This window comes from Ammospiza caudacuta, chromosome 2, assembly GCF_027887145.1.
Source record: "Ammospiza caudacuta isolate bAmmCau1 chromosome 2, bAmmCau1.pri, whole genome shotgun sequence".
In the NCBI taxonomy this organism is placed as follows: domain Eukaryota; kingdom Metazoa; phylum Chordata; class Aves; order Passeriformes; family Passerellidae; genus Ammospiza; species Ammospiza caudacuta.
In genome coordinates, this window is record NC_080594.1 from 53,717,850 (window position 1) to 53,728,576 (window position 10,727).

The following is a 10,727-nucleotide window of genomic DNA, read 5'->3' on the forward strand; positions in this document are numbered from 1 at the left end:
TCTGGTTGAGTTGATGGTCTTGGGTCATTTGTTGGATCTCAGAGGTATTTTCCAACCCAACTGATTCTGTGATTGCCTGACATGAGCTGCAGGAGGAATGATTTCAGACGGGGCAGGGAGGGCTCGCACCTCCAACGGGAGGCAGCGCGCTGGTTTGGGCTGGCGGGCAGAGTTCATCTCTTGCGCAGCGCTTGTTAAGGGGCTCTCTCGTCTAAGACTTCAGGGAGCACAGGGAGTACAGGTGCCAAGGCTCAGAGGGTGTCTCTGTCCCTCCGGAAGAGAAAACCACGCGGCTGCAGCGCGATCCGGGCGGGTGGCGCTGAGATCCCCGCCGGGCCGGGCTGGGGCGCGGCCGCCGCGCTCCTCTGAGGGAGCCGCGGGGCGGGGCCGCCGCCGGGGTTTGTCCCTTGGCGGCCGCCGTACGGCGCGCGCTTCCCGCAGCCGGCCCGCGCGCTTCGGGAGCGCCATGAGCCTGTGGGCGGACAAGCACCGGCCCGGCGCCCTCGGCCGCCTCGACTTCCACCGCGAGCAGGCGGCGCGGCTCCGCAACCTGGTCAGTGAGCCACGGGCTCGGCTCTGCCCCGCGTCCTCCCCGCCGGACTCTGCCCGGGGCCCCCGCGGCCTCCAGGTCCTCTCGGTCCTCTCCTCCCCGCAGCGAGAACCCCCCCCGGAGACGGCATTGCGCCTGAATGAGGGGGAGAACTTTACTGTGCGGGTGACCGGGCGCTGGAACAGATTGCTCAGAGTGGCTGCGGAGTCTCCGTCACTGGAGATAGTCGGGAACCCTCTGGATGCAATCCTGCACCCGGTGCTCTGGGAGGTTGGACCGCTGTGGTCTATTCCAGGTTGACCCATGCTATAATTGGGATTCCCTGCGGGCGCTAGCGCTGCTCCGTGGGGCCGAGGTCGGCAGCTTTCCCTCCGTGCAGGCCCTGCCTTTCCGAGCAGCGCCCGTGCGCGGGAAGCGTCCCGGCGTCGCGCCCTGCTTGGCAGCGAGGCCGTGGTGCCGGGGAACCTGTGGGGAATCGGTGGCTCAGCTCTTTGGGGAGCGGTGTGCGCTTGCTCTTCCTGCTGGTTTCAGTGTCCCCGAGAACAGGGCTTGGCTTGTTTGCCTCATGTTAGCAGAAATTTTTGAGGCGAGCAGCTAGGAAAGAAAGTCAGGACTGCTTCCCCTGCCAGATGTGCCCACTGGCACATGCACTTCCTCAGGGATGAGTGATATCTAACTCATGTAGGTAGTAGTGATATCTAATTTATGCTTTCTGTGGGGTAGGCTGAGATGTGCTCCAAGTCATGCATTTTAGCTTTCCAGGAGATAAACTTTTATATATATATATATATATATATATATATATATATGTATGTATGTATTCATGTACATCATTAATATATATAAGCATTTGCTTTAAACTTTGTTTCAACCCTTTTTACTGTGTGTTTCTCACAGTTGTCACTCTAGTTACTGTGGGAAGCGTATAAGTGTTGGAGTGGGGGTTTTGGGATTTGTTTTGTTGTTGGTTTGCTTGGGGTGTTTTTTGAGCAGTGAGGTGTTTGAAATTAAACGAATTGCACGTGGCTGTCAGAAAAATATGTTTTATAGAAATGTTGCTGCAGGGAAAGATTTCAGCAGTTTTAATTCTAGGTGCTATGTTGTGATGGAGGTGGTAAAGTCATTTAATGTAAACTTGGGTGAAAATGGAAGGGTAAATGATCTTATAAGGAAAATACTGTGGTAGCTAACTGGTCTTGTTTCTTTTTTGTTCAGGTTCAATGCGGTGACTTTCCTCATCTGTTGGTGTATGGACCATCAGGAGCTGGAAAAAAGACAAGAATAATGTGTTTGTTAAGGGAATTATATGGTGCCGGAGTGGAGAAACTGAGGATTGAGCATCAGAGTATAACGGTAAAAAAATAAATCTTCCATCTTCTGTGAAGTAATGTGGAAATAGTGATATATTTTGTGGAAATAGTGATATATTTCTGTTGTGAGACCTTTGGAGTTGAGTTTTAAAAATTAATTTTTATTTTGCACTCAGTATCTTCAACCTTTTTATGTAATTAATCATACCAGTTTGGTTATACAAACAAATTATTTTCCAGATGTTCTTCAGGCCTTCTGGTGTGGGTTTGTCTCTTGTTTTCTGTGCCTGCTTGGCTGTTTCTGTGGTGAAAGTTCTTTTGTTCAGAATGGGTTTTTTAATTTATTGTTTACAGTTAATTTTGGACCATAGCATCTCTGCTGTTGCTCTTTTATGGGCTGGATGATGTGTCAGTATTCCTTTTTTCTTTGGAGGTGGGGCTGGGACTGTAGGAGATTAGCAAGCCTGTGTCTCCAGAGTTCTTTGATCTCTGAGACTCTTGGTTTGCCCGTTACTTAGCCAGGTGTAAGCTCCAAGAGATTTTTAGAATACTTTCTGAAACTTAATGTGCTTATTTTCTACGTAGGCACCTTCTAAGAAGAAGATTGAAATTAGCACCATTGCAAGTAATTATCACCTTGAAGTTAACCCAAGGTAAGTGTGCAGTAAAAATGTCTCACTTTAAAGGTGAGCCAGTGGCTGTGTTGTGTGTGCCTTCAGCCTGGCTGCATGAGGGACTGATTGCCTGATTTGTTCCCTGAGCAAGTTAGGTAATGGTCAGTGGGTTTGGTCTGCAAATGAGAGCAGGGAGAGGATTTTTAATTGAGTAGCTGTAAATGAACAAAAATTTGGATTGCTGTATTCTTAAGGCAGAAATGTTCTGTTTAACTGGCTGTATAAGCTTGCTGATGTTGAGGAATGGGCAATGGAGACAATTCTGAATTGACAGATTTCACCATTTTGATTGAAATTAAGAACTTCTACTGGAGCTAGCACCTCCATATCATTAGTTCCCTCACAAATACAAAAATTAAGGAATTTGAAAAAAAGAAAGGCTTACCCTGTAACTCTCCAAATAAAGTGTTTAGAGCATGGGAAAGACCACCACAAAATACTGTGGATCCTGTCTTGAGTGAGGTCTGATATTGATTTAAACAACAGAAGCTCTTTGGGGCGAGCTGTCTGCATCTTCTTTGGCTGTTATGAAACTGGAGGGGATAGTTTGGAGACCCAAAGCAAATATTTGTATTTACCTGAAACCAGGTAAATACAAAGCAACATAATGTTGCTTTAAATCATTAAAGCGGTGTTGGTTACTGCTAAACCATAGCTCATGCTGCCTTGCCATGTAGAAGTTATTCTGCATTGCCAGGTCTCCTTTAAAAACTCATTCTTCAGCTAATCTGTTTATTGATTAGTGAGTATCTGCTGGTGTGCTAATACAGACACAAATAATTATCAGCTAATTACCAATAAAAGCTGAGGCTTATTGGTAATCATTGTTTTGAATATGTCATTTTGGTGATATCAAATGTGCGACCATTCAATCTGGCTGTGATAACCTGATACTACTAGTACTCTTCCTGTTACTCTGTATAGAGTACTTAGAGCTTGAAACATAAAATAATTGTATTTCAATTTAAATACAAAAGTGCTGAGTTTTGATTAAGGATTAATATCCTGATTTGTAGGCTTTCAGTAACTGAGCAATTGTCGTGTTTATGTCTGACCAGACAGTAAACCTCTGCCGTGCAGTGGCCTGTGAAGTTTGACTGAATTATAACAATGGTGAAGTCATGTGCATCTTGAGTAACATGGAATGGGATGAATGGCTAACAAGGAGAGGAAGTGAATTTCTGGGAAGGACTCTGCTGAATAAAAGCCCACATTTATGTCAGGCATCCTCTTACGTGGTTAGGCTTAATTGTTCTTCCCATAATGAGTAAAAAGATTGTCATTGTGTGTCCTTGTTCAAACTAGGTAAAAGTTTAGGTTTCTCATTGAATAAAAGAAGTTCTATTTTAATGAGTTAATAAAACATTTACCAATGGATTTACTACATTTGAATAAAGTGCTACTAGTCCAGTTGTGCCTGCATAAACTTCTGGTTGTTTTTATTATAGAGGAGGTAACTTTCAACAAAGTATATGGGTATTAGTTTAATTCTAACCCAACAGCTTCTGAATTCTTTTGGCATTCTTGCTCGTTTATTTGTCTTTTGGAGGATGTATTTTATATGCAATATAACGTTGTTTTAAAACAAGATTTTTTCAAATTCCTGGTGCAGTGATGCAGGAAACAATGACCGTGTAGTAATTCAGGAGCTCTTGAAGACAGTGGCACAGTCCCAGCAGCTTGAGACTAGTACTCAACGAGATTTTAAAGGTGAGTAAAACAGTTAAAACCAGTCAAAACGCTTTTTAAACATGGGGAGATTTCAGTTCACTGTTTTGTTTGTACCTGTATGTTGCATGAAGATTGTACAGTCAAAAAGGCACGCAAGTAATCTTAATCTTTATTTTCCTGCCTGTGGAACCATGCTGTGTTTTTCTGTGTGTTGTCACTTATTTTGGTATTATTGCTTGTATATCAAAAGTATTTTTTCCTAGAAAGATCTGATACTAATACAGAACCCTGCTATGTTTAATCCCTTTTTCAGTGGTGCTGTTAACAGAAGTTGACAAACTTACTAAAGAGGCTCAGCATGCTTTGCGAAGAACAATGGAGAAGTACATGGCGACCTGCAGGTTGATCCTGTGCTGCAACTCAATGTCAAAAATTATAGGGCCCATTCAAAGCAGATGCCTGGCTGTACGAGTGCCTGCTCCCAGCATTGAAGATGTACGTTGAAACGGAGGCAAAAATAAGTTACTATAAAATTCTTGGATAAGTTCTTGGCGTGGATTTATATTTTATTTTTACATAATGATGTAATTTTCCTTTGTGTTGGATGATTTTCCAAGCATGGCTTAGGAAAGACTGGTCCATCTCTGGTCCAGAAATCTTTCTAATGGGAGAATCTGTAGGTGCTGAACAGTTTGCAGAGTGTTGTACTCCCTGCTATCTGTTTTCTGTCTAGATCTGCCATGTCTTGTCTAGTGTGTGTAAGAAAGAAGGCCTGACTCTTCCTCAGGAGCTGGCTCAAAGGATTGCAGAGAAATCTGGCAGGAATCTTCGGAAAGCACTCCTTATGTGTGAGTCCTGCAGAGTACAACAGTAAGTCACTGCAAAAATTAATCTAAGTTCTACTGTCAGACATAAATGACTTTGCTTCTAAGGCCTTGTTAAAATAGGCAACAACTTGCTTAGACTGTAATCTCTAAAAAGATATTATTTCTTAGGTATCCTTTTACTGCTGATCAAGACATTCCTGAGATGGACTGGGAAATTTATTTGAGAGAAACTGCAAATGCTATTGTTGGTCAACAGACACCACAAAGGTAGGTGAATGCATTTGTTAAGAGCTATAAATGATGTTTTCCATGTACTGTGGAACCTAAAAAAAAAGTTGTATTCAAAAATGTGGTGTCTCCAGTTATGTGTAATTTTCTGTATTTCTGACTGGAGCTGGTATTTTGCAGCCAGAGGAGTGGAGCTTTAAAATTGCCAGAGTATGAATGAGTATCAGGAACTGAAGAAGTTTTTCCCTGTCAAAGCTTAGTAATCTAAAGTGACCTTAGGCTCAGTTGCATGTTGTGTTTCCCCATTGGGTGTTTTTTTTTGGTGTGGGAGTGGTGGGTATGTGTGGTCGTTTTGGTTTGTTTTACGTAAAGTTTCTCTTTGACCATCTTTAGCATAAAGCACCTTTGTAAAAGAACTGGGAGTAAGAATTCATTACTTTTTTTGAGCACATTAGGAGATGACTCCTGTGTTCATTTCACTGTCATAGCCAAAGCCTGATCCTTTTAGCCTGTTCCATTTATTATTTGCACAAGATGTCACTTAATTTAAATGCTTGTAGCATCTGCCCTTCTGTTTTCAAAAGCTGAGCTTTGGCTAATTGTGTCAGCTCTGCCACCTAATTGTCTTATCCTTTCTTCTAAACAATGAAGACAGAAAAACAGCACAAAGGATCTCTCTGGCTGTAGTAAATTAGTCACTAGTCTTAAGCATGAATAACTTAGATATGAAGAAAAATTAAAGGGAAACAATCCCGAGACAAATTACAATAGCCTTGTAGCTTCTAGATTAACTGAGACCATTGTAACTAGAGTATGTGTCATTTATCTTTTGAGTAAAAGGTGATATGCAGCCTTTGAATTGAAATTGACTCATGCAATGCTTTTGGTCTTAAAATAACACCCAAAAGCAAAAAAGAGACATTGCTTGGATTGCCTCTTTTCCTGCAGTGTATTTCACTAGTTGTGAAAGACATTAGTATGCTTTGGGATCATGCTTCTCATATTTTGTGGTGTCTCTCCAACAGGCTTTTAGAAGTCCGTGGGCGGCTTTATGAACTCCTGACACACTGCATCCCTCCTGAGATTATAATGAAGGTAATTCAGCTATAGCTCTTAATGTGCTATACATTTTTATAGCATGACTGTCTCAACTAAAGCTTTTTTAAAAAAAATGCACCAAAATATCATAAATTATCAAGATATTGATGAAAAGCTGTGTCCTTTCCAAACAGATTAAAACTTGTTCAGTGGTCAAAGAAAAAACAGCATCATAGCTAAGTAAAAATAAAGGTGGACATTCTTAGTCCCCTTCACTTCTCAGGCCAGTTACTATATTAAAGCATAGTTGAGGATCCTGGTGGTCTTTCACAACTTTAATGATTAAATAATTCTGTGGGCTAATCTTTATATGATTGGTTTTCTTTTATAAGCTTTGTTGTTATAAGTTCATTATTTGCTGTGTCTTTGTGGAGAGGTGTCCAGCAGAACTATTCAAAGACAGATGTCACCTTGGGAGGGAAAAAGCAAGTGGGACGTACATGTTGTTATTTTAAGGATACTGAAGACAGCTAGAGTAGAACAAAGATCAAAAATAATGTTTGCAACTTAACCTAGTAATGTTTGTTTTGCCATCAGACATAATTTCTTTTGACATTAACAAATTTCTGCTTTCTGATGGTTTTGGTACTTAGATGTTTCTTTAACTTTCCTTTCTTACAGTAGGTTAGTAGATCCTGCATTGCTGTGTTTGAGAGGAAAATGGTGCATGTTCTCTACTCACTCCCTCTTCATAAACTTGAAATGGTCTAGAGATACTTCTCACTTAATCCTGGCTGTTTTAATTGAAATGGATTTGGATGATTTTATTGCTGTCTCTAAAATTATTCATTTTGGGGTTTTGTAACAAATATTGAAGTCAAGTTGTCTTGTGTGTCTGCACATAAATACGTTCATAAATACAGACAGAGACACTTAAATTCTAAATAACCCTTTCCTTGGTTTTTATTAATGTTGTTTCTCTTTGTGCTTGATGCTGTCAAGATATAACTAAGTGGTTTTAATACACTTGCTGTCTTGGTAGAAATACTCCTCAGGCCATGTTCCTACATGCAGTAGAGGTTATAGTGTTTGGAGATGGGGTTAATTAATTTTCTTTTATTAAGACATAAATTATCCCAGTAAATGAATATATTTTCTGTTGGAATAATGAGTGAACTATTAGTTAATGGTTAGTTATTTTCAAAGAACCAAAGTTATCCTCTTAACAAAAAAGACATAATTTTTCAAATACTGCCCTGTTTTTCTCCCTTTTTAGGGTCTTTTGACAGAACTTCTAAATAATTGTGATGGACAACTGAAAGGAGAAGTGGCACAGATGGCAGCCTTCTATGAACATCGCTTGCAACTGGGCAGCAAAGCCATTTATCACCTGGAAGCATTTGTTGCAAAGTTTATGGCAATTTACAAGAAGTTCATGGAGGATGGGCTGGATGACATAATGTTCTAACTGATGCCCAAAGTTGTACACAGAATGTTGTGTCAAGATACCAATGGTGTTGCAAATGTCTAGTTTTCTGTGCTTGATTACATATGGGTCTACTTCTAAATCAAATATTTTTGTTTGGCTATTTAATAAAACAATGTTTGTTCAGCTTTAGAAACCAGATGGATTTTTTGACAGCCACAAATCCATCTTTAGAGCCATACAAAATACATTGGCCTTTCACAAAGACAACACATTGCCTTTGAAGATGTGCAAGATCAGAGCTGCTTTGCAGTATTTGTAAGCTGACATTACGAAGAGAGAACACAGGTGCTGTGTGCTTGGTTTTTGTTTGTTAATCACAGATGGGTGAGGCTGAAGGAAAAAGATGTTTTTTCCGTGTTCTGCCAAGTTCCACCTTGAACATATATGTTCTGCCTTCTGATCTATACATCTTAGTGTTTGTCTGGCTTCTTTTTTATAGCCTGAGTGTTTTCTGTGGTGTGCTCACACCAAATGTTTGTTTTTTTTTTCTTTGTAAGCAGTTGCATTGAAATTGTGGAGGAGCAATACTTTGGTGTTGCTTGTAAATCACATGTAACATGTTTAGAAGGATTATACCTTCAAAAAGCAAGTTCACTTACTGTCTGACACTCCTGGGTTGGCCTCAATCTACATAATGCTGTTCAGGTAAAGGTTATTACTTTGACAATTTTTTTAATGGAAGGAAAAATTTCAGCTTTCAACAAGTATTTTTTACCTTTTAAACTGATATATGACCTTTTTAAAATGTGAAAATAAATTGTAGCAAATATGAATAAAAATGCTGAATTGTTTTTTTCACACTGTCTCTAACAGTCTAGGTGCATTCATCTGCTTTGATGTAGACATCTTTCAGAAAGGTGGGATATCCCACACATGCTGTAAAACTGAAGGGAGCCACTGAAGTTTAAAAAAATCCAAATAAATACAAGCAACAAGAACAAGTGAAAAAACAGCCTCCCAAAATAATAATAATGATAATAATTGAGAACCAACAATACCTGTCCTGCAATTCTTTCACATGTTATATCTGTGTACCATGGTACTATAAAAATTACTGAATTCATGCTCTTTATTCTCAATGCTAATTTAGGCTATTACTAGACAGTATTTAAAGCTTAAGTTAAATACTGCTGCTGTTCTCAAGGACTTAAGGGTTCCATGTGGGGTGTTAGTGCACAGCTTGCATTCAGATTCATTCTCAGTAAGATGGTGCTGCCCTGTTTCCTGCTCAGTGGGGCTCCTGAAGAAAGAGATGATGAGAGTTTTTTTCCTTCCATATGCTTGTCACCCAAATCCACAGCACTGGTAACTTGTCATATTGTGAATGTCTTCACTGTCAAAAGATCCTGGAGAAACATTAAACTAGTCAGTGATAGCGGAAAGGAATGCTTAAATTCATTACAAAGTAGGGCACAACTTTGCAATAGAGGGGGCATAATTACTGCACATAAAAACTGCTCTGCTCTGTCCAGAGCCTTGTCTTCTCTACTGGTTTTTAAAAGCTGAACAGCTTTTATGATTTCCCTACTACTAATCTGTAGTATGTGATAAAGTGAGTTCAAAGGATGACAAAATACTTCCCCTCCCAAAAAAACCAACCCCAAAAGCTAATGTGGGAGAAAAGGAATGTGTGTAGGGGGTTGTGAAATGCACAGGGGCAATGTTGCTGTGGAGGGTGGAGAGGCAGGAGCTGTATTGGAGGTTTGTTGGGGCAGAGGAACAACTTGCTCTTTCAAAAGGCCTCAGCAGCTTTGTCTAGGAGTCAGAAACACAGTATAAATCTCTGTAGGTGTTGTTGCTCCTTGTTGAAGTTCCCTTTTTATCCTTTATCACCTAGGATGAATCAAGAGTAGCCAAGGATGGAAAGATGGTATAATGACAGGATTTCTGTGAGAGAACATGGCAATCACTCATCCTGAGAGCCAGCATTTCCCCCTGCAGATCTTGACTCATCTTCCACAGTCTAGAACACAAATTTAAGTACACATGGGCACAAGTGTCTTAAAAGTCTCTGCACGTGTCTTTCCTTGCTAGAAATCTTCCAGGAAATTTTGACTTAGTATCCATAACAGGCTTCAGGGGAAGTGGTCATGCCATCAAGCATGTCAGAGTTCAAGGAGTTGTCTGGATGTTGCTCCGTCACGTCCTTTAGTTTTAGTTCGTCCTGTGAGGAGCACGGAGTTGGACTTGATGATCCTTAGGAGTGACTTCCACCTTGAGAGATGCTGTGATGATCAGTAAGTGTTGTTCCTTCTGGGAATGTTTTAGACACTCACTCCCTTAGTTGCTGCTTCCTCTCCCTTAGGGGCAGTTGTAGCTCTTGCTTAGAAGCAGTGTGATGCTGAACTGAGGTGCTGGGCTCTGCTGCAGGGAGCAGGGACCCTTGAGCTCATGCAGGTGGCTGTCAGAAATAAAACTGAGTTTTCTGCCTTTTTTTCCCCTTCATGGGGCTCCCGTGCAAATCCTTTCACCAAAAATACAGAATGTTAGTCTGGCAAATGAGCCTCTTCTGGGTGGGCACCGCTGCCTTTCCAGCCTGGAACAGAATCACAGAATGATTTAGGTTAGAAAAGACCTCTGAGATCGAGTCCAGCTGAGCCTGCACACACATGGCCCAACAACAGTGCTGTGCTGGACCTACGCTTGGCACAGCACACATGCCTTGCAGATCAAGTGGAAGAGGCAGTGCAGATAGACTCCTGAACACTAACTAGCACAGGACCAACCTCTCAAATGATCCATTTCTTCAGCTGATTTTATCTTTTGAGACCTGCTTAGAATTGCTGCTGAATTGCATGCTGAGAGGATTACCCTCGCTTTTATCCAGCGACACCTCCCGCTAGCTGGAAATGAAAACTCCAAGCTGCTCCCTCCCACGTGGGACTTAAGCACTGAAGGTGTCTGAGGGGTTGCAGAGGAGTCAGCTTCATGATAGCACAG

General features: G+C 41.3%; 1 protein-coding gene across 1 annotated transcript; it reads left to right on the plus strand.

Moving 5' to 3' along the window:
• Nucleotides 1–425: 425 nt before the first annotated feature.
• Nucleotides 426–8,739, plus strand: RFC3 (replication factor C subunit 3). Its single transcript, XM_058825526.1, has 9 exons — nt 426–553; nt 1,766–1,903; nt 2,446–2,513; nt 4,147–4,244; nt 4,519–4,700; nt 4,939–5,075; nt 5,201–5,299; nt 6,286–6,355; nt 7,575–8,739. The coding sequence occupies exons 1-9, from the start codon at nt 467–469 to the stop codon at nt 7,764–7,766; spliced, it is 1,071 nt and encodes a 356-aa protein (XP_058681509.1). The 5' UTR covers nt 426–466; the 3' UTR covers nt 7,767–8,739.
• The last annotated feature ends 1,988 nt before the right edge of the window (nt 8,740–10,727 follow it).